General features: G+C 41.4%; 3 protein-coding genes and 2 gene segments (V, D, J or C); 1 reads left to right on the forward strand and 4 right to left on the reverse strand.

Moving 5' to 3' along the window:
* Positions 1–24,003, reverse strand: part of LOC104671035 — a 724,295-nt gene that overhangs the window by 446,257 nt on the left and 254,035 nt on the right.
* Positions 1–24,003, reverse strand: part of LOC104672491 (immunoglobulin lambda-1 light chain-like) — a 605,026-nt gene that overhangs the window by 429,811 nt on the left and 151,212 nt on the right. The window lies entirely within an intron of this gene.
* Positions 1–24,003, reverse strand: part of LOC104674970 (immunoglobulin lambda-1 light chain-like) — a 651,096-nt gene that overhangs the window by 424,449 nt on the left and 202,644 nt on the right. The window lies entirely within an intron of this gene.
* Positions 1–24,003, reverse strand: part of LOC104674967 — a 611,567-nt gene that overhangs the window by 418,846 nt on the left and 168,718 nt on the right.
* On the forward strand, positions 493–22,661 carry ZNF280B (zinc finger protein 280B). Of its 3 annotated transcripts, XM_030914082.1 has the most exons (4): positions 493–593; positions 1,384–1,442; positions 15,679–15,744; positions 20,902–22,661. In XM_030914082.1, exon 4 carries the CDS (start codon positions 20,971–20,973, stop codon positions 22,600–22,602), a length of 1,632 nt encoding a protein of 543 aa, XP_030769942.1. In that variant the 5' UTR covers positions 493–593; positions 1,384–1,442; positions 15,679–15,744; positions 20,902–20,970; the 3' UTR covers positions 22,603–22,661. The 3 variants fall into 3 exon arrangements, 2 of the variants coding, with proteins under 2 accessions (XP_030769942.1, XP_010377742.1); XR_004052541.1 differs by lacking the exons at positions 15,679–15,744; positions 20,902–22,661 and adding an exon at positions 5,725–5,813; XM_010379440.2 differs by lacking the exon at positions 15,679–15,744.

Raw genomic sequence — 24,003 nt, forward strand, 5'->3', positions numbered from 1 at the left:
TTTTTTAGCCATTAAAAAAACGTGAAATCTGTTCTTAGCTTGCTGCCAGCTGTACAAAAACAGGTGGCAAGCTGGATTCGACTGGCCCCAGATGTTAACTAGAAGAGGACAGATGTAAGGCTCAGTTGTTTAGTCACAATCCCTTAAGCATGGGTAGTCAGCAAAGGGACTACACCTGAGAATTATAAACAGCTGGACTTCTGGTGGGCAGACTATCCCCCGCCCCGAGCTCTGGCTGCCTCAGCCTCAGCTCTGGAACCCTGACTGCCTGGAACCCTGATCCAGAACCCAAGATCCTTCCAGGGCCTCAGGGGCATTGCTACCGCCCCTCTCCCTCTCAACCTGACCCCGAGTCCAGCAGTCACCACCAGGGGCGTCAGAGCGCGCGCATGCGCCCAGCTTGGAGCCGCGCTGATCTCGCGCCGGCACCTGGCAGCCAATCGCAGGTCTCCACTGGACGCGCGCGGGTGGAGGGGTGCGCGTCGGCGGCGCCGGGGGCCTGAGGAGGCGTAGTCCCCGCCGGCTTTTCCCCGGGAGCGCCTCCGGGGCCGGTGCGTGGCCGGCAGCTCGGGAACAGCCGCTGATCCGGACCGGTAAGGACGGGGGCGTGGCGCGGCTTCAGCGTTCCCTGAGGGGAGACTTGAGGCATTTCCTGGCGAGCCGCTGCCCTGCGGGTCGCGACACCGCGCCTGGCGGTGCGCTGCCGGAGCGGCCTTTGCAATGCAGCCGCTTTCTGTGAGGGAGTGCAAGGCAGAAGCAGGTCCCACGATCCCCTCAGCACACCCCCTTCCCTAATCTCAGCAGGCGCCACTTTCACATCAGCCTCCACTCCCTCACGCAGACGTCCCCACCCCCGGGCTGGGCCCGGGCCTCCTGGAGAAGGGGCCTTTCCTGGCTCCCAGTGCGCTCCCCTCCCCCATCGCCCCCGCGGGGTTTCTTTTCGCACTCAATGTATTTAAAAATCTGAAAACTGCTTTGTAACCCCAGTCCGTCCCCCATTCTGGAGACCTGTAGGCCCAGACCCCTTAAGGCATTTGAATGTATTGGCCTCTCTCCCTTACCGCAGTGTCTTGTCTTATTTACTGCGTGGCTGCCGGGACTCTTAATGCCGCCCCTGGGACCCTAATGGAGTCCCTCCCGTGAGAGCCAGGACCTGGGGTGATTTGAAGGCTTTTTGATTTGGGCAGTTGGCGGGTGGAATGTTTCCTTTGCTAAGGTAGGGGAGATTGGAGGAACAGATCTGGGGGAAAGGAATTCAGTTCAGTTTTCTGGTTAAGTGTGAGATGATTGATAAACACCCAAATGGCAATGTCAGGTAGGCAGTGGGATCGCAGATATTCTGGTAACATGTAAGTAACTAACGCTTCTCTCTGGTTACCTCAGGGATGTGACCTTCTGCCTGGAATAGCTCAAGTTCTTAAAAGTTGCATTGTAAACCTGAGGTAAGAAGAGAGAACTCTCCCTAATAAGGACCAAAGTTGTATCTTTTTTCCCTTCAGTTTCGCTCTCTTGCCCATTCCTATGCTAAAACATAGCTGTTTAGTGTTTAATATTTTACTAAGGGAATCTGAATGTGTATGATTAGTTCAGGTCAATTGATGTAGGTAATTCGGGAACCCTCTAAATTGCTTTCTTGAGAAAGGAGATCAATTGATGTAGGTAATTCGGGAACCCTCTAAATTGCTTTCTTGAGAAAGGAGAGGGTGGTAGTGGCATTCTTTTACCACATCTTTTGAAAAAGAAAGTAAGAGCATCCTGGATGTTAAGTTATATAAAACTGACTTCTTTTATCATACCCTCTTTGTCAACAGCTGTATTTCATGAGGTAATTGCCTCAGGGCAAAACTTTCAGAGTTGTCCATATTTGCTATCTCCTGTTGTCATTCTTCTTTAAACCCACTGTTGTCGAGGTCCCCAGTGAATTTCACTTTGCTTAATCCATGGCAGGACAGGGGAGACCATCTGAAGTCATTGCATGCCAGTAGGTGAGATTATAGGTGAATTCTGTGGTCAGCAATTTGTAGTTACAGCTCAGTGAGACCCATTGTATTAGTTATCTATTGCCGTGTAACAAATTGTCTCAAAACTTAGTAGTTTACAAAAAATTTTATTACCTCATAGTTTTTGAAGGTCTGGAATCCAAGAGTGGCTTAGCTGGCTGGTTCTGGCTCAGGGTCTCTCATGAGGTTTCAGTCAAACTTTTGGCTGGATTGTCAGTCTTTGTGGGATTGACTTGAGTTGGATCATCTGCCTCTAAGCTCACTCACTGGGCTGTTGGCAAGAGGCCTCAGTTCCTCACTCTGTGGGCCTCTCCGTGGGGCTGTTCGTGTCATAGTAGCTGGCTTACTTCAGAGCAAATGATTCAAGAGACCTTGTACCCAAGATGAAGGGCAGTCTTTATGACCTAATTTCTGAAGTGGCATACCATCACTTTTTGCTGTATGTGCTTGACCCCACAGACCAACCCTGTTACAGTGTGGGAGAGGGCTATATCTATGTGAATTCCAGGAAATGGGGTTCATTTAGGTCCATCTTGGAGGATGGCTACCACAGCCATTTATCCACCATTTAACCCTTTTCCGTAAGATCTCAAAGCATTATCCTGTTACTCTGGGTGAATAATTTGACTTCTTGCTAAGGCCAAAACCTCTACATGTGCACTTTTTTATTTAAGGATATTATTCTAGCAAGACTTCTCTTTGTCTAGGGTTAAATTTTCTGTCTCTCCAGATCATTAACATAGCAAACATGCTGATTGTACTGTAACCTCACCTTAAAGATCTCGTTTTTGATGCCACATCTCCCATCTGCTTGTTTTTATATTTGCTTGTCCTTACAGGAAAATATCTCTAGAGTTGTCCATATTTGCTAACTCCTGTTCTCATTCTTCTTTAAACCCACTGTTGTCGAGGTCACCAGTGAATTCCACTTTGCTTAATCCATTGGTCAGTTTTAGTTGATTTTCTTGATTTTTTTTGGTCTATTGGCAGCATATATTATAGTTGTTCCTTTTCTCCTCCCCTTTGGATTCTGGGATGCTTCTCTTTCTTGATTCTCCTCCCACCGGAAAGGCTGTGAATAATTGTTTCTTTTTAATTTCCTTTACCAGCTCCTTCTCATCTCCATGACCTCTAATCAATGGAATGAGCCAGAGCTTAGATCTCAGACCTCTTTCCCTGAGTGATCTCATCCAGTCTTGTGTTTTAAATAATGCTGCATACTGAAGACTTCAAAATTTAAGTACCTACCTCAGAACTTGCCTTGAGCTCTGATCTCATAGATTTACCTGCTCAGCATTACCTCTTATGTGTCCTCCTCCTCTCCTTCACATCCCAAACCCAATCCATCAGTGAACCTTGTGGGCCTTCTAGATTTTGATCTAGAGTCCGACCCCTTAGTATCTCCATTTCTCGACCCTGTCCGATACTACCATCATCTTTTGTTTATAATATTTCAGTAGCTTCTTGTCTTCTGCTTCCACTGTTACTCTCTAAAGTCTATTCTCCACACAGTAGCCAGACCAATCCTGATGAAATGAATCAGATCATACTACTTCTCACTCACAACCTTCCAGTAATCTCTCATCACACTCAGGGTAAAAGCTGAAGAGTTTATTTTTATTTTTATTTATTTATGTACTTATATTTTGAGATGGAGTTTCACTGTCACTCAGGTTGGAGCGCAGTGGTGCGGTCTCAGCTCACTCCAACCTCTGCTTCCTGGGTTCAAGCGATTTTCTTGCCTCAGCCTCCCAAGTAGCTGAGATTACGGGTGCCCGCCACCACACCCAGCTAATTTTTGTATTATTATTATTTTATTTTATTTTTTTTTTTAGACGGAGTCTCGCTCTGTCACCCAGGCTGGAGTGCAGTGGCACGATCTCAGTTTGCTGCAGTCTCTGTCTCCTGGGTTCAAGCAATTCTCCTGCCTCAGCCTCCCGAGTAGGTGGGACTACAGGCACGTGGCAGCACGCCTAGCTAAGTTTTACATTTTTAGTAGAGATGGGATTTCACCATGTTGGCCAGGCTGGTCTCGAACTCCTGACCTCAGGTGATCTGCTCGCCTCGGCCTCCCAAAGTGTTGGGATTACAGGCGTGAGCCACCGCACCTGGCCAAAGCTGAAGAATTTAGAATGGCCTACATGATCTTGGTTTTCCTTTACCACAATCAGCTCATTTTTTATGTCATTTCTAACTTGTCACCCTTTTCATTGGCCCACCTATGTTAGCCTGTTGCTCAGTCCTTGCATGTGTTAAATGCTCTGGTCTCAGAGCCTTTGTGTTTGCTGTTCCCTTTGCTGGAGTATTCTTCCACAGGTAGCCATATTCATGTTATATGAATATCAACCTGCTTCCATTTCCTACTTTATTTTTCTCCGTAGTGTTCATACAACCATCTTACTTTTGTTAAAAACAATTATTTTCTGACTACCCTTTCTGGAATGTCAGCTCCCTGAAGTGAAGGACTTTGGATTACTGCTGTATCCCCAGACCAATACATGGTACCTTGTTGGCCCACCGAACTTTTATTGAATGAATGGTCTTAAATTCCTCTCAAATACCTGATGCTTCCCCTCCTCCTTTTCTCTCTAGTCATGAGATTATCAGAACTGTGCAGATTCTTGATCATTCCTGTGTAATTTCTCTCTTAGTTTTTTGTGGACTGGGATATGTTTTAATTCTACTGATGCAATACATTTTGTAGCTGTAGTTCCACCAAAATAGCAAACATCAGAACATCAAACATGTATGTTTGGTCTTATATGATGGTCTTTCTGTAGAGTAACAATTTCTCCCTAATTTCTTAACATCCCTCCCACCAGCTCGGTTCTAATGCAGCAATATTACCTTAGGGTCAAGTTGATATGTGAAAGGAGAATAGTGACTTTCACCTTTTGGCTTTTAACACTTAGTTAATGTGGGCACAAGTGGTTTTTTTTTTTTTTTTTTTTTTTTTTAGACGGAGTCTTGCTGTGTCGCCCAGGCTGGAGTGCAGTGGCACGATCTCAGCTCACTGCACCTCCCAGGTTCAAGTGATTCTCCTGCCTCAGCCTCCTGAGTAACTGGGATTACAGGCATGCACCACCATGCTCAGCTAATTTTTTGTATTTTTAGTAGAGATGGGGTTTCACCATGTTGGTCAGGCTGGTCTCAAACTCCTGGCCTCTTGAGCCACCTGCCTCGGCCTCCCAAAGTGCTGGGATTACAGGCGTGAGCCACCATGCCCGACCTGGCACAAACTATTTTAATCTTATTCTTTGTTAGCTTCTTATACTTGTAAACTGCAAGTGTATATAGGTCCATTCCTTGTTCTTTCCCTTCAGTGTATAAATTAGTCATTTGGATAATACTAAATAATACAATTCTGAGAGTTGAGCTTAAGCATTAGTGTTGTATAAGTTTGAAACAAAAGGTGAATGCTCTGCCAAAGTCTTAACTGGGGTTTTTTCCCTGGGAGCTTCCCAATCGCAGTGATCCAGGTTACATAGGGAGTCGTGATAGGACCTATCTGGCCTGCATAGGATATGCTGTCACAACTTCTCACAACCTCTAGATTCCTTATAACTAGGTTGACTATGTAATTTGTCATTTAAACTGAAGGACTTATTGAAGATTGAAGAGTGGCACTATCTGTAATTACACAGAGATAGAAGTTTAAACTGCAACTGTCTTGGTCATACCAGCATATTTGGTAATCCTACGTATAATTTATTTGGTCTTCCAGGTCCTTGGTATCGGAGAAGTGTTCACTCTGCAAGGAGATATAACTGTTCCATCTTTGGGAATGTATGACTCCCACTATAATTTATAAATTGACCACCTGATACTGGCTTCTTTTTGTTGGCTAGATTAGCTTGCATTGTTCGATTATCCTTGTTACGAATTGAGTCTGCTTAATGGTGCTTTGAAAATTTAGCAGCAGTTGTTGGGAGATGGAGGGTTATACCAGCCTGTTGCTAGGCATTTTTTTTCTTTGAAATATAAATCATATGCCATAAAATTCACCCTTTGGCATGTGAAATTGAATGGTTTTTAGTATTACATACTTATAAAATTATACAACCATCAGCAATATCTAATTCCAAGACATTTCATCAACTCTAAAGAAACCTTGTATCCATTAGCAGTCACTCCCTATATTAGTTTTCCGTGGCTGCTATAACAAATTATCACAAACTTGGTGGCATAAAAGGAGAGGATGTGGAGAAATAGGAACACTTTTACACTGTTGGTGGGATTGTAAACTAGTTCAACCATTATGGAAAACAGTATGGCAATTCCTCAAGGATCTAGAACTAGATGTACCATATGACCCAGCCATCCCACTACTGGGTATATACCCAAAGGATTATAAATTATTCTACTACAAAGACACATGTACACGTATGTTTATTGCGGCACTATTCACAATAGCAAAGACTTGGAATCAACCCAAATGTCCATCTGTGACAGACTGGATTAAGAAAATGTGGCACATATACACCATGGAATACTATGCAGCCATAAAAAAAGGATGAGTTTGCGTCCTTTGTAGGGACATGGATGCAGCTGGAAACCATCATTCTTAGCAAACTATCACAAGAAGAGAAAACCAAACACCGCATGTTCTCACTCATAGGTGGGAACTGAACAATGAGATCACTTGGACTTGGGAAGGGGAACATCACGCACTGGGGCCTATCATGGGGAGGGGGGAGGGGGGAGGAGGGAGGGATTGCATTGGGGAGTTATACATGATATAAAGGATGAATTGATGGGTGCTGACGAGTTGATGGGTGCAGCACACCAACATGGCATAAGTATACATATGTAACAAACCTGCACGTTATGCACATGTACCCTAGAACTTAAAGTATAATAAAAAAAAAAAATAAGAAAAATAAAAAAAATTAAATAAAATAACAAAAATTTATTCTCCCTTAGTTCGGGAGGTCAGAAGTCTAAAATAAGTTTCACAAGACCTAAATCAAGATGTCGGCAGGGCTGTGCTCCCCTGTGAAACTCTAGGGGAGAATTCATTCTTTGCATCTTCTAGTTTGTGGATGTGACATTTCTTGGCTTGTGGCCATGCCGCTCTAATCTTTGCTTCTGTCTTCATCTTTTCCTAGAGTATGTGTGAAATCTCCCTCTGCTTCTCTTACAAGGACACTTGTGATGGCATTTAGGGCCCACCTGTATAGTCCAGGATAATTTTCCCATCTGCAAAGATCCTTTTTCCAAATAAGGTAACATTTACAGGTTTAAGGGATTAGGACCTGATATTCTGGAGGCGATTTTTCAAACCTGCTGTATTCCTTTCATTCCTCTTTTCATGGAGCCTGTGGCAGCTGCTACTTTATTTCTGTCTTATGAATTTGCCTTATTCTGAACATTTTGTATAAGTAAAATAATAAAATATGTGGCCTTTTGTGTCTGGTGTTATTCACTTAGCGTATTTTCAAAGTACACTGTATTGTATGCCTGTTTGTACTTCATTTGTTTTTATGGCTGAATAGTACTTCATTGTACAGATATACCACAGTTTGTTTATTCATTCATGAATTAATTTGCATTTGGTTGTTTGCACTTTGTAGCAGCATTATTGCTATATGCCATCTAGCTTATGTATATGTTATATTTTCAGTTCTCTTAGGTATATACCTAGGAGTGATACTGTTGGGTCATGTGGTAACTCTATATTTAAATTTTGAGCAATTGCCAAAGTTTTCCAAACTACCAGTTTATATTGCCACCAGCAGTATATGAGGGTTCAGATATCTGCACATCCTCTGCAACACTTGAGATTGTTTTTGGCTATAACTAACCTAGTGGATGTGAAGTAATAGCTCATTGTGATTTTGATTTGCATTTCCTTAATGACTAATTATGTTGAGCAGCATTTCGTGTGCTGCTTGGCCATTTGTGTGTCTTCTTTGGAGAAGTATTCAAATCCTTTTCCCTTTTTTTATTGTTTGTTTTTGAGACAGGGTCTCCCTCTGTTGCCCAGGCTGCAGTACAGTGACACAGTTATGGCCCACTGCAGTGTCGACCTCCCAGGCTCCAGTGATCCTCCCATCTCAGCTGCCACCCTGCCTCATTCCACTCCTCAGTAGCTGGGACTGCAGGCTTGTGCCACCATGCCCAGCTAAATTAAAACATTTTTTTTTCTTGAGACAGTTTTGCTCTGGCAGCAAGGTTGTAGTACAGTGATGTGATCACAGCTTACTGCAGCCTCCACCTTCTAGGCCCAAGCAGTCCTTCCACCTCAGCCTCCTGGGTAGCTGGGACCACAGGCATACTCTATCGTGCCTGGTTAATTTTTTAATTTTTTGTAGAGTTAGGATCTCACTATGTTGTACAGGCTGGTCTAGAGTTCCTGGGCTAAGTCCTCCTGTCTCAGCCTCCCAAAATACTGGGATTACAGGTATGAGCCACTGTGCCTGTGTTTTTAAATTTTTTTGTAGAGAAGGAGTCTCACTACATTGCTTGGACTGCTCTTGAACTCTTGGGCTCAAGTGATCCTCCCATCTCAGCCTTCCAAAGTGTTGGGCTTATAGGTGTGAGCCACCATATCCAGCCTATTTTTTTTTTTTTTAAACAGAGTCTCACTTTGTTGCCCATGCTGGAGTGCAGTGGCTTGATCTCGTCTCACTGTAACCTCTGCCTCCTGGATTCAAGTGATTCTCTTGCCTCAGCTTCTCAGTAGCTGTGATTACAGGCGTGTGCCACCATGCCAGCTAATTTTTGTATTTTTAGTAGAGACAGGGTTTTGCCATGTTGGCCAGGCTGGTCTCAAACTCCTGACTGTAAGTGATTCTCCCACCTTGGCCTTCCAGAATGCTGGGATTATAGGCGTGAGCCACTGTGCCCAATTGGGACCTGTTTTTAAAATGAATTGTTTTATTGTGGTAAAAATGCATGCAATTTACCACCTTAACCATTTTTAAATTAATAGTTCAGTAGTTTCAAGTGTATTTGCATTGATGTGAAACAGATCTCTAGAACTGAAACAATGCCCATTAAACAACAGACTCACCCTTTTCCTCTGCCCCTAGCCCTTGGTAACCATTACTCTACCTTCTGTTTTTTTTTTTTTTTTTTTTTTCTTATTTTTTTGAGACAGAGTCTTGGTGTGTTGCCCAGGCTGGAGTGGTGCAATCTCCACTCACTGCAACTTCTGCCTCCCAGATTCAGGGGATTCTTCTGCCTCAGCTTCCCGAATAGCTGGGACTACAGGTGTGTGCCACCACGCTCAGCTAATTTATTTTTTTGAAACAAGAGTTTCTCCCTTGTCGCCTAGGCTGGAGTGCAGTGGCGCCATCTCAGCTCACTGCAACCTCTGCCTCCCGGGTTCAAGCGATTCTCCTGCCTCAGCTTCCCAAGTAGCTGGGTTTACAGGTGCCTGTCACCATATGTGACTAATTTTTGTATTTTTAGTCGAGACAGGGTTTCACCATGTTGGCCAAGCTGAGCTCGAACTCCTGACCTCAGGTGATCTGCCCACCTCAGCCTCCCAAAATGCTGGGATTACAGGTGTGAGCCTCTGCTCCCTGCCTCTACTTTCTGTTTCTATGAATTTGACTATTTTAGTTATCTCATATAGGTGGAATCATACAAATACAACAGTATTTGTCTTTTTATGACTGGTTTATTTTATTTGGCATAATATCCTCAAAGTTCAAACATGTAGCATGTGATAGGATTTTCTTCCTTTTTAAGGTTGAATAATATATGATATCTTTTGTTTATTCATTTTTGGGTAGACATTTGGATTGCTTCCACCCCTTGGCTGTTTTAATAGTACTGTGAACATGGGTGTGCCAATATCTCTTCGAGACCCTGCTTTCAATTCTTTTAGATGTATACCCAGAAGTAAGATTGCTAGAACATATAGTACTGTTTTTAATTTTATGAGGAACTTCTGTACCATTTTCCATAGTAGTTATACCATTTTACAATCCAGTAACCATGCATGAGGATTCTAATTTTTTTCCAACAATGTTTGTTTTTTAATAGTAGTCATCCTAGTAGGTGTGAGGTGGAATCTCATGGTGGTTTTAAGGTGCATTTCTTTTATGATTAATGACACTGAACATATTTCCTGGGTCTTTTGTGTATCATCTTTGGAGAAATGTCTGTTCATGTTCTTTGCCCTTTTAAAAAATTGAGTTATTTCTATTCGTCATCTCCATTATAGTTTTACTTCTTCCTTTCCAATCTGAATGCTTTTTGCTTCATTTTCTTGCCTAATTACCTTGGTTGTAGAACCTCCAGTACAGTGTTGAATTGAAGTGGTGAAAGTGCACATCTGTCTTGTTCCTGATCTTAGGGGCAGGGGAACTTTCAGTCTCACCATTAAGTATGATACTATAATAGCTGTGAGTCTCATCCAGATGTGGTGGAGAAAGTTCCCTTCTATTCTTAGTTGTTTTATTGTTTCAAATCATAAAAGGATGTTAGCTTTTGTCAAGTGTTTTTTCTGCAGACAGCTGTGGTTTTTGTCCTTTATTGAAATGGTATAGGCTGGGCATGGTGGCTCACACCTGTAATCCCAGCACTTTGGGAGGCCTAGGCAGGCGGATCACCTGAAGTTGGGAGTTTGAGAGCAGCCTGACCAACATGGAGAAACCCTATCTCTACTAAAAATACAGACACATTAGCTGTGCATGGTGACGCATGCCTGTAATCCCAGCTACTTGGGAGGCTGAGGCAGGAGAATCACTTGAACCCAGGAGGAGGAGGTTGCGGTCAGTTGAGATGGTGCCATTGCACTCTAGCCTGGGCAATAAGAACGAAACTCCGACTCAAAAAAAAAAAAATAATTAAAGTTAAAAAAAATAAAATGATAATAGTGTTGGTTGATTTTCATAGAATGAACCATCCTTGTATTTTTTAAATAAATCCCACTTGGTCATGGTATGTAATTGTTACATATGTTGTCAGATTTTGTGTGCTAACATTTTGTTGAGGATTTTTGCCTCTATAAGGGATATTGGCCTGTAGTTTTTTAAATATGATTTCTTGGTTTGATTTTGGTATAAGAGTAATAACTAGCCTCATAGATGTGCAAAGTTTTCTCTCCTCTTCTAATTTTTGGAAGAGTTTATGAAGGATTGGTGTTAATTCTTTTTAAAATGTTAATAATTTACTAGCATAGCTATCTGATTTTGGGCTTTTATTTGGGGTAGTTTCTTGATTACTAATTTGCTTGTTTTGGATCCGTTCATATTTTGTTTGTTCTTGAGTCCATTCATTAGCTCGTGTCTTTCTAGGAATTTGTTTCATCTAGGTTATCTAATTTTTTGACAGACAATTTTTCCTAGTATTCCTTTATAATTATCTTTATTTTTGTGTGGTTGGTAGTAATGTCCCCTCTTTATTTTTAATAAACAATTAATTGAAGTGAAAATCACGTAACATAAAATCAGTTATTTTAAAGTAAACAATTTAGTGACATTTAGTGCATTTGTAATATTGTACATGTGCTGCCTCTGTCTAGTTCTGATAATTTCCATCATTCCAAAGTAAAACCTCTTTACCCATTAAGCAGTTTCTCACCATTTTCCCTTTCCTATCTTTTGGCAACCACACATCTTTGTTTAATATCTATGGATTTATCTATTTCTGATATTTCCTGTAAATGAAATCATACAGTGTATGAGCTTTTGTGCCTGACTTCTTTCACATGGTATGTTTTCAGGGTTTACCATGTTGTAGCATGTATCAGTGTGTCGTTTCTTTTATGGCTGAATAAACATTCTGTTGTATGTACATACCATGATTTGTTTATCCATTCATCCATTGATGGACATTTAGGTTGTTTTCACCTTTTGGTTATTATGAATTGCTGCTGTAAACATGTATACATGTACTTGAGTACCCTTATTTCTTTGAGTGTATATTTAGAAGTAGATTTCTGGGACCATAAATCTATGTTTAACATTTTGAGGAACTGCCAAACCATTTTGTAATAAAATCTTTTGATTTTTACAAGCTTTTGTTAATTTCCAGGATCTGAAAAATGTGATTTTTGTAGTTTTTGCTAGTGTTCTCTTTGCTTTTATGAAGGAGCAGCTATTTGTAGGTCCTTATTCCTCCCTTCCCCTTAACTTCACCCTGTTGACTTTGTTAACACATTTTTTTAGTTGTCTTTTTTGTGGTCCTCCACAACCCCTCTTTAAATCATTCTTCAAGCCCTTTAAAAACGCAGCTTTAGTGAAGAAACTTTACTCTGAACTATCAGACCACTTTCAGTTTGAACTGCCACCCTGTCAAATCTCCTTTGTAGACTCTTCTGACCAAGATTCTGCTCATAGGAGGAAGGGAAAGAAAAGGGGGAAAATGACTGATTTTCTCTGTTGTTTAAGAGTATATCCCAGGCTGGGCACGGTGGCTTACGCCTATAATTCCAGCACTTTGGGAGGCTAAGGTGGGTGGATCACCTGAGTTTAGGAATTCGAGAGCAGCCTGACTTATATGGTGGAACCCTGTCTTTACTAAATATACAAAAATTAGATGAGCGTGGTAGCATGTACCTGTAGTCCCAGCTACTTGGGAGGTCAAGATAGGAGAATTGCTTGAACCCAGGAGGTGGAGGTTGCAGTGAGCCGTGATCACGCCATTGCACTCCAGTCTGGGTGACAGAGCAAGACTCCCGTCTCAAAAAAAAAAAAAAAAAAAGGTAGATCCCATGCATAACTCTAACTGGGGTAGGGAGGTTAGACATGCAAATACATATCAGATCTAATGGGTTTGTCCTCAAAAATCAATTCTCACTTCCCATGATGGAAGAAGCCAGTAGGAGGGCTTCCATTTCAAAGAAAGCTGAGAGGTAAGTAGATGATAACCCACCTTCCAGATTATTTCTGTGCATTCAAACAATGGCCCTTCTAGTAGATCATTGTTTTTTCTTTGTTTTTTTCAGACGGAGTCTTGCTCTGTCACCCAGGCTGGAGTGCAGTGGTGCAATTTTGTCCCGCTGCAATCTCTGCCTCCCAGATTCAAGCAGTTCTCCTGCCGAGTAGCTGGGATTACAGGCACGTTCCACCATGCCTGGCTAATTTTTGTGTTTTTAGTAGAGATGGTGTTTCACTGTGTTGGCCAGGCTAGTGTTAAACTCCTGAACTCGTGATCCGCCTGCGTCAGCTTCCCAAAGTGCTGGGATTATAGGCGTGAGCCACCGTGCCCAGCTCTAGTAAATCATTGTTATAACCACACGCGAGTTTTTAACCACACACATACTCTTCTGAGGAAAGACTTCCCCAAACTATTGGTCCTTATGATGAGATCTGGCCATACACATTTTTCTTCTGAACCCCAGGATTGTGGGGCTGTCACATTTCCTCTAAGAGTACACTTTAGGAGCTCCCAGACTTGAAAATTGGCTGTTTCCCATGTTTGAACATTTTCCACTTTTTCCTTCAGTCTGCCTTTTTGAATTGATTTCTAACTACTTCTAGATAACATTTTTCCATTAATGAATAAAATTTGAGTGCTTATTGTGTGCCAGGCACTGCTTTAGGCACTTGAGAGAAATCAGTGAACACAACAGACAAAATGAACAACAACAACAAAAACAAAACAAACTACTCCAACAGAAGGAACTAACAGTCCAGTAGAGGAAGAAAGATAGTAAGTATAATAAAAATGCAAATTCTCTGGTGAAATGGAAGATGATGTTATAGAACTAGGAAAAAAATAATAGAGCAGGATTAGAAGTTGAGAAGGTATAAGAGAATTGTAATTTTACATAGTGTGGTTAGAGTAAGTCTCATGGAGAAGGTAAATTTGGACATGCACTTGAAGGGGATAAAATGTCCCCGTGTTAGCCATGGGGACATAAGTGTTGGGCAGAGACTGAAGGAATAGCAAGGTAGCCAGTGTGGCTGGTTTAAAGTGAATGAAGATTGGAATAGTGGGCAAAAGGTCGGAAAGGTAGCAAGAGTGGAAATAGTAGTAAGGATCTGTAAATTCTTCATTTTTCTCTCAGTCTAGTCTGTGGAAATTGTCATGTCTTTTGATAAGGAACGACCTTGGTTTAATAGTTACTCCCCTCCTAGACTCTCAGGCTAGTTTGTTTTTTTGTTTTTGTTTGTTTGTTTGTTTGTTTTTTTGAGACAGAGTATTGCTCTTGTTGCCCAGACTGGAGTGCAATGGCACAGTCTTGTGCATAGTCTTGGCTCACTGCAACCTCCGCCTCCTGGGTTCAATTGATTCTCTTGCCTCAGCCTACCAAGTAGCTGAAATTACAGGCGCCCACCACCACGCCCGGCAAATTTTTGTATTTTTAGTAGAGATGGAGTTTCACTATGTTGGCCAGGCTGGTCTCGAACTTCTGACCTCAGGTTGTCTGCCCACCTCGGCCTCCCAAAGTGCTGGGATTACAGGCATGAGCCACTGTGCCTGGCCTTTTTTTTCTTTTTCTTTTTCTTTTAAGATGGAGTCTCGCTGTGTCACGCAGGATGGAATGCAGTGGTGCAATCTCAACTCACTGTAACCTCGCCCGAGATGCTTATGCCTGAGCCTCCTGAGTAGCTGGGACTATAGTGTGTGCCACCATACCTGGTTAATTTTTTGTAATTTTTTTAGAGATGGGGTTTCACCATGTTGTCCAAACTGATCTCGAACTCCTGACCTCAAGTGATCCACCCACCTCGGCCTCCCAAAGTGTTGGGATTACAGGCATGAGCCACTGTGCCTGGCCTCTCAGGCTAGTTTCAACCCTATTTTACACTCCTCTACCATCCTCAGCTTATTTTTGAAAAAGTATTTATTAAAAAACATTTATGAAAAAGTTATTTGTGTTTTATTTAGTTGCCCTGGATGGAATACAAATGTTTACTGTAGTGTTAAGGATGCTGTAAAACTCCCATTTACTGCAAGGATCTGTGTTTAATGGGCATTCAATTCTAAGACAGCAAATGTGTAGAGTTATTGGTGGGGCTGGGGGACAAGAGTACTGTAGATGGAGAGTGAGGGAGGTGGGGCAGGAGTTTGAGAAAGCAGCAGTGGGGTGAAGAAAGTGATAGGCAAGGGAAGATGGTGGGGATAGGTACCACAGGAGTCCTGGTGGCCTAAAATCTAATCACAAAGGTTACTCAAGTGGGACTGATGCCTGAAAAAAACGTGTGTGTGGTTATAACAGTGATCTACTAGAAGGGCCATTGTTTGAATGCACAGAAATAATCTGGAAGGTGGGTTATCATCCACCGATCTCTCAGCTTTCTTTGGAATTGAAGCCCTCCTATTGGCTTCTCCCATCACGGGGGTGTAAATTGACTTTTGAGGACAAACCCGTTAGATCTGATATGTCTTTGCATGTCTAACCTCCCTACCCCAGTACCTCAAGATTCTGGTAAATTGGAACATAAGCATTTATGCATCCATTGGTGGACATTTGTAGAGAAGGGTCTCTGGACATCTAGAGGAGAAGAAAACTCTCATCGTCTAATGCTACTCTTGTTCTTAATGAACTTGTTCATTAACTTATTAGCTTTGTTCCTGATTCTTGCTCTATTCCTCTTTCTGATCTTGAATGATGGTTGGATGGTGGGTTAATCAGTATGGACAACAGCCAAAAATCTAACCAAGAGCAGCTGGTTAGGAAGCCCAGCAGTGTTATTAGAACCCAGTTTAAGTTTTTCTTCTTTGTTTGTTTGATGGTTTATTAACAATAGGAATTCATTTCTCACATTTTTAGGCTGGGAAGTTCAAGATCACAATGCTGGACAATTTGGTTCCTTAGTGAAGGCTCTTTTCCTGGCTGGTGAGTGACAGCCTTCTTGCTGTGTTCTCACATGACAGAGAGAGGAAGCAAGGTCTGTGGTATCTGCTCTTATAAGGGCGTCAATCACATCATGAGGGCCCTATCCTCATGAATATCCTCATTACATCTTAACCTGATTATCACCCAAAGGCCCCTTCTCTAAATACCATCACATTGGAGGTTATAGCTTCAGTATACACATTTGGGGGTGAGGGGAACACAGTTCAGCCATTGCATAATCCAAATTATGTATACCTGAAATATTCTCTAGAATTGGAGGAATCATTTAACGCTTAGAACTAGAACACTGATATAATTACAGTTGTGTTTTAAGATCCATCTAGTGGTGGTGTGTTATATAATTTGAAGGACAGAGAAAAGAGAACAATTTAGGGACTAGTACAGGTGTACAAAAATGCAGTAACCAGTGGACTTAAACCTAGAAGTTGGGGCCTGGGCTGGGGGCCATTAATAGGAATGGACATAAAAGGTAGAATGAGCAATGCTCTAAAAGTTATTTAAAATGGCTCATAGGGTACTTTGACATTTTTTGGGAGGTAGAGGAGGTTTGAACAGGTTTAAAAAACAGAGAGTGAAAAAATGAATCCAATGAGACACTTTAATTCTTAAAGACTAAGCAGTTAACAGCAATAGCATCAGATATAGCTGTACACTAAGTCAGTTTTAGCAGAAAGAGCACAAAACCAGACTTCAGGAATTAGGCATGTCAGTGCTAACTCTGTCTACAAACCCTCCATATAACTATAGTAAATCATAAACATTTTGGCGCTTTAAAGATTAATTTTCAGATTGGCCGGGCATGGTGGCTCAGGCCTGTAATGCCAGTACTTTGGGAGGCCGAGGCGGACGGATCATGAGGTCAGGAGATGAAGATCATCCTGACCAACATGGTGAACCCCATCTCTACTAAAAATACAAAAATTAGCTGGTCGTGTTGGCGCACCTGTAATCCCAGCTACTCAGGAGGCTGAGGCAGTAGAATAGCTTGAACCTGGGAAGGAGAGGTTGCAGTGAGCCGAGATCGTGCCACGGCACTTTAGCCTGGGCAACAGAGCAAGACTCCGTCTTGAAAAAGAAAAAATAGTGACAATCATAAACTAATTTTCAGATAAATCTAACGGCCATGTTGTCAGATTATAGTCTAATTTTTTAGGATATTGGAGAATATTAATGATTTTGATTTAGAATATTTTCTTTTTTTTTTTTTGAGACACAGTTCGCACTGTCACCCGGGCTGGAGTGCAATGACGTGATCTCGGCTCACTGCAACCTCCACCTCCTGGGTTCAAGCGATTCTCCTGCCTCAGCCTCATGAGTAGCTGGGATTACAGGTGTCCACCACCACGCCCAGCTAATTTTTTGTGTTTTTATTAGAGATAGGGTTTCATTATGTTGGCCAGGCTGGTCTCGAACTCCTAACCTTGTGATCCACCTGCCTCGGCCTCTGAAAGTGTTGGGATTACAGGTGTGAGCCACCGTGCCCAGCCAGATATTTTCTTTAGAGAGGATGTTAGAAAATACATTTAGAATTACCTAGAAGGTAGTTACTGGAAATGTGGAAGTGATCCTGAGAAGAAGATTGGATTTGGGCATGAGTTTTCCCACAGGACATTTGGTAATTCCTGGAGCCATTTTTAGTTGCCACCCTGGGGAATTACTGCTGGTTTCTAGTGGGTCAGAGATCACAGATGCTGCTAAACATCCTATAGTGCTCTCGACAACCCCCAGCAAAGAATTATCTTGTCCCAAATGTCAGTAATGCTTAGGAAACACTGGGCTAGGTGGCATCAACCTGGAGTTAGGCAATTTAAGTTGTATATAGACAGACTAAACCAATTGTAGTTGACTCCAAAGAACAGTGTATTCATATCTGCGTTACTTTTTTGTGGCATTATATATCTACTAATTAAGTTGTAAATCACTTTTCATGATACACCAGTTTGTATATTTCATGCATTTACCACTGTCTACTCTGTGCTTTGCACAATATCTGACCAGACATGGGCAAACAAAATAATAGTTTTAGAGGAAATGAGGAAAATAATACATATGTTTTTATTAGTTTAATATTGTATTCCTATTAAAATTCATTTCCAAGGTGATACACATATTTATAGGAATAAATAATTGTCTGTATGTTCCAAAATTAGATACTGATATCCTCATTAAAATTGAAACAGTGTGCATGGCATACATTAGATGTCAGTTTAATTTTTATGCTTTGGATTATGCTGATTTGAAGGGTCCACATTGGGATACAGTGAATCTTGATATGTTTTTAGAAATTGGTGAGTTATGAATCTTGGTTTGTTTCTAGTGCCTACATTTTGCTATTATTAGACCAGTTTTAGCCCAGGCTAAAGTGCAGTGGCACGATCTCGGCTCACTGCAACCTCTCCTTCCCAGGTTCATGCTATTCTCCTGCCTCAGCCTCCTGAGTAGCTGGGATTACAGGTGCGCCAACACGACCAGCTAATTTTTATATTTTTAGTAGAGATGGGGTTCACCATGTTGGTCGGGATGATCTTCATCTCCTGACTTCATGATCCGCCCGCCTCGGCCTCCCAAAGTGCTGGCATTACAGGCCTAAGCCACCATGCCTGGCCAGTCTGAAGATTAATTTTTAAAGTGCCAAAACTTTTATGATTTACTATAGTTATATGGAGGGTTTGTAGACAGAGTTAGCACTGACATGCCTATTTCCTGAAGTCTGGTTTTGTGCTTTCTGCTAAAACTGACTTAGTGTACAGTATATCTGATGCTATTGCTGTTAACTGCTTAGTCTTTAAGAATTAAAGTGTCTCATTGGATTCATTTTTTCCCTCTCTATTTTTTAATAGACCTCGTGATGAGGCTTAACTGATTTTGTGGGTCACTAGTTAATTTTAAAAAAATGAGGCTGGGTGCGGCTCGGGTTTCTAATCCATGGCTCATGCTTGTAATCCCAGCACTTTGGGAGGCTGAGGCTGGTGAATCACAAGGTCAGGAGTTCGAGACCAGCCTGGCCAACACAGTGAAACCCCTTCTGTACTAAAAATACAAAAATTAGGTGGGTGTGGTGGCATGTGCTTGTAATCCCAGCTACCCTGGAGGCTGAGGCAAGAGACTTGCTTGAACCTGGGAGGCAGAGGTGAGCTGAGATTACGCCACTGCACTCCAGTCTGGGTGGCAGAACTAGACTCCATCTCAAAAAAAAAAAAAAGAAAAAAGAGAAATGAAATAGAAAATTTTAGAATTCAGCCTGTGTAGTAAAGATAGTTATTTATGTGTATGTGCTTGCTTTAAGTCCTTTATCGGCCTACAGAATTTCCGACGGATAAAGTTCTTAGAGTAAATTTATAGAAAATGTGGAATTAATGGAGCATAATCTTCTTTAAAAATAAAGGATCTTATGAAGGAGAGTGCTGTTTATTGATTCATTTAACAAATTCTGTATTTGTTGAGCACCTGTCCTGTGCCAGACCCTGTTCTTTGTGCTGAGTATACAACAGTCAACAGAAGATACAATACCTGTCCTTTGAGTTTTGTGTTCCACTGGATGGGCATTAGAAAATAATCAAGATAAATAGGATTGTAATATGTTAAATGGTGATAGGGCTTTGGGGATGAAAGAAAAGGGAAAAGAGATTAGGAATGTGGGTTAGAGGTTGGTTGGAATATTTGAGAACCTCACTGAGAGAGATACTTGGAATAGAGCTCTAAGGGCAGTGAGGAGCTAGCCATGCAGGTACTCAAATGATCATTCATATTGGAGGGAACAAGGGCCTTGAGCAAGGAAAAGAGCTTAGCATGTTCAATTAATAGCAGGGAGGGCCAGGTGCAGTTGTTCATGCCTATAATCCTAGCACTTTGGGAGGGCAAGGCACGCAGATCACTTGAGTGAAGGAATTCGAGACCAGCCTGGTCAACATGGTGAAACCCCATCTCTACTGAAAATACAAAAATTAGCTGGGTGTGGTGATGGCGTGCCTATAGTCCCAGCTACTCAGGAGACTGAGGCACGAGACTCTCTTGAACCTGGAAGGTAGAGGTTGCGGTGAGCTGAGTTATATATCTGGGTGACAGAGCAGGACTCTATCTCAAAAAAAATTTAATTCAAAATATCAAAAAAAAAAAAAAATAAATAGCAAGGAGGTTAGTGTAGCTAGAGTGAAGTAGATCGGGGAGAGTAGTATAAGTGCAGGAGCAGTATGTGGGGTTGGTAGTGTGGTCTTCTAGGCATTGGTAATACTTGGTCTTTTACTCTCAGTTAATCAGAAAGCCATTAGAGGGTTTTGAGCTGAACAATGATACAGTCTGACTTTGTTTAACACAATCAATCTGCTTGCTATGTGGAGAAGAGACTGAGGTGGATTGAGGGAGGAAGCACTGTTGTGTTTAAGTTAGTAGGTAAGTCAGGACTGGAGGGAAAAATTTAGGAGGCATTAGTGAATGGATTATAATTAAGGCCATGAGTTGGGATGAGATTATCTGCCTGGCACTTGACATTGTGCTATGCTGTTTGTTGGCTATGTGTAGGTACTCCTAACTATAAATTTAATACCTCTTTTCTGTACTTTTCTTTTCTGAGATTACTATATATGAATCAATTGAGATATGTACATTTAATGTAATTTTCTTTCAATTCCACTACAAATCAAGCTGCCATTGAATAGGTGGTGCTTTTAAAAAACCAGCTGTTACTGTAAGTCTAAGAAATAGAATTTTTGCCTTTAAGATAGCAAAATACATTTAAAAGTAAAAAACTTGATAAAGCGGATGCAGCTGGTGTGTGGCAGACTAAGGATTCCAGCTTATTCTTCAACTCCAAAGTCCATGTTTCTAAACATTGCACAATGATGCCCTGGTAAAAATGTGTGTCCTTTTCCATACAATTTTGCCTAGTGATTAGTTGCTGGAAGGTTTTTCTTTTTTCTTTTTTAATGGAAGAGAGCGTAATCAGTACAGCAAAGTTATGATTCTGGATTCATAGGAACCTGATCTTTTATCATAGATTTTAAGCTGTTATTTATCCTCTTTCATTCTCAGTGTCCTTGTCTGTAAAATAGTGATGTTTATAAAAACCTTAATGTTTTAGAGGAGAATTAAATAAAGTAATGTGTTTTCCTGTACTTACTGATGTATGTTTGTATTTAGGTGGCAGTTTATATAAAGGAAGCATTGGGACTTGTGGCCACACTGTTGAAGAATAAAAAACATTAGAAAATGGAACAATCATGTGAGGAAGAGAAAGAGCCTGAACCACAGAAGAACATAAAAGAAACCAAACAAGTAGATGACGAAGACGCTGAGCTCATCTTTGTTGGTGTGGAACATGTAAATGAAGATGCTGAACTAATCTTTGTTGGGGTCACTGCAAATTCAAAACCAGTCGTTTCAAACATTTTGAACAGAGTCACCCCGGGTTCGTGGTCAAGGAGAAAAAAGTATGGTCACCTTAGAAAAGATACTGCTGACAAATTGCAGGCTACAAGTCATGAGACCCTTACATCAGAAGCAGTGACCGACCTGCCAGCTTCCCAACTTGAATCGAGATCAACAGATAGTCCTATTATTATTGAGCCTTTGTCTAAACCTGATTATACAAATAGTTCACCACAAGTTGTGCCTAATAACTCTTCAGAATTACCTTCTCCTTTGATTACATTCACAGGTTCATTGCATCATCCAGTAAGTGCAGCACTTTCAGTAGGAGGTATAAATGAAGGTCCTCATGTATCAAAGCGACTTTCCACTTTTGAAGTAAACAGCATAAATCCCAAAAGGGCTAAACTCAGGGATGGAATTATGGAAGGATATTCTTCAGCTTCGTCCCCTTCAGATACCTTTCATACAATGAATGCTCAGCAAAGTACACCCTCAAACAATGTTCATACCTCATTAAGCCATGTTCAAAATGGAGCACCTTTTCCAGCAGCTTTTCCAAAGGACAATATCCATTTCAAGCCTATAAATACAAATCTTGATAGGGAAAATGAATTGGCAAAAACAGACATTTTGAGTCTAACAAGTCAAAACAAGACCTTTGATCCCAAGAAAGAAAATCCCATTGTGTTACTTAGTGACTTTTACTATGGACAGCATAAAGGAGATGGGCAGCCAGAACAGAAGACTCACACCACCTTTAAATGCCTCAGTTGCGTGAAAGTTCTAAAAAATGTTAAGTTTATGAATCACGTGAAGCATCATTTGGAATTTGAGAAGCAGAAGAACGACAGCTGGGAAAACCACACCACCTGCCAGCACTGCCACCGGCAGTTTCCCACTCCCTTCCAGCTACAGTGTCACATTGAAAATGTCCACACTGCCCAGGAGCCCTCTGCTGTCTGTAAGATCTGTGAATTGTCATTTGAAACAGATCAGGTCCTCTTACAACACATGAAGGACCATCATAAGCCTGGCGAAATGCCCTATGTGTGTCAGGTTTGCCATTACAGATCGTCAGTCTTTGCTGATGTAGAAACACATTTTAGAACGTGCCATGAAAACACAAAGAATTTGCTTTGTCCCTTTTGTCTCAAAATTTTCAAAACAGCAACACCATACATGTGTCATTATAGGGGCCACTGGGGAAAGAGTACACACCAGTGTTCCAAGTGCCGGCTACAGTTTTTAACTTTCAAGGAGAAAATGGAGCACAAGACCCAGTGTCATCAAATGTTTAAGAAGCCTAAGCAACTAGAAGGATTACCTCCTGAAACAAAAGTTACTATTCAAGTGTCACTAGAACCTCTTCAGCCAGGATCAGTAGAAGTAGCATCCATAACTGTGAGCACATCTGACTCTGAACCATCACTCCCCAGGTCTAAAAGCAAAATTTCAAAAAAGTCCCATTAATTCTAGTTTCAGTAAATCTAAAGCAAGTATTTCAAACCAAATTAAAAAACCTCATAAAAACAAAACTACCAACCATACATTATTCAGTAGCACCAAAAATAGTGAAACTAATGGATTATATGTGACTTTTTAAACAAAATTTAGGATCTATATTATTTGATCTGAATTTTGAGGTGTTATTTTAAAACATCTGGTTTTCATGTTAACTGTATCTGGCTTACATAAAAGTTGTTTGTGTGTGTGTGTGAGAAAAAAGTATTAATTTATTTTTTTAATTTTAATTTTTTTTTTTTTTTAACTTTAGAGACAGGGTCTCACTGTTACCCAGGTTGGAGTACAGTGGCGTGATCCTAGCTCACTGCAGCCTTGAACTCCCGGGCTCAAGCATTCCTTGGCCTCAGCCTTTGGAGAGTAGCTAGGACCACAGGCGTAGCCACCACACCCAGCTAATTTTTTTTTTTAATTTTTTTGTAGTGATGGAGTCTTGTTATGTTGCCCAGGCTGGTCTTGAACTCCTGACCTTAGGGGAGCTTCCTGCCTCAGCCTCCCCAAGTGCTGGGATGTGTGAGCCACTGCCTCTGGCACCTATTTATTATTTTGGTATTTCATGTTACTCCTAAGCTTGAAAAAGCTCTTTTTTCTATATACGGAATTCATAGAATTTTTGAAATACTTAGTTTTCTTTTCAGCTTTTTCCCTGCATTCAGGATTTCATGGTTAACTCTAGTCAGACTGGAATGGCTTTGTTATGCCCTGGTCCACCTGCTGTCGAATTCCCAGAAGTGCCTCTGCTGTGCTGACATAAAATAACCTGAAAAGATTCTGAAAAGCCAGGATGTGGAATTGCAAGAGAAGCTGCTGCATGAGCAGAGACCAAGAAGGTGGAAGTTAGTTGAGGGAGAGCAGTGGCTCTTTGTTCTAATTGAAGGATAGGCACACATTCATTCTGGTCTTGGGGCCAGGTCAAAAGGAACACTGCTTCAGAGTATCTTTATCTAACCCAGAAACATCCAAGGAAGCCAAACCATTCAAAGTAAAATGCTTTTGTTTGGTGAGGGGCCCCTGTAGACATCAAACAGCCACCATATATCATTGGTTTGAGATGAAATAGCAATACAATTAATAATAGAATGGTGCCTGGTGCTAGTTGACTTCCTGTTCTGTGATCTAAAGGTGAAATTGATTCATTCTCTCTCCTCTCCCTTCCGGCTAGCCCTTAGTGGAGAACGAACTGGCCATATTCCTCTCAGCCACAGCAGTAAAGCAAGTTAAGTTTCCCAAGGGGAAGAAGCCCTGATATCTATAATTTGAACTGTACTGGACCCATAGTTTTAACTGAAAAGGGCCAAACAAGTGGTGTCTGTCCATTTCCTGGACTAGGCTAAATTTAGTTTTCCCACT

This window comes from Rhinopithecus roxellana, chromosome 13 (assembly GCF_007565055.1).
Source record: "Rhinopithecus roxellana isolate Shanxi Qingling chromosome 13, ASM756505v1, whole genome shotgun sequence".
Taxonomy (NCBI): domain Eukaryota; kingdom Metazoa; phylum Chordata; class Mammalia; order Primates; family Cercopithecidae; genus Rhinopithecus; species Rhinopithecus roxellana.

What these genes read in the sequence shown, in the direction of transcription:
- ZNF280B (XM_030914082.1), top strand. Translation starts at nt 20,971, where the DNA reads ATGGAACAATCATGTGAGGAAGAGAAAGAGCCTGAACCACAGAAGAAC.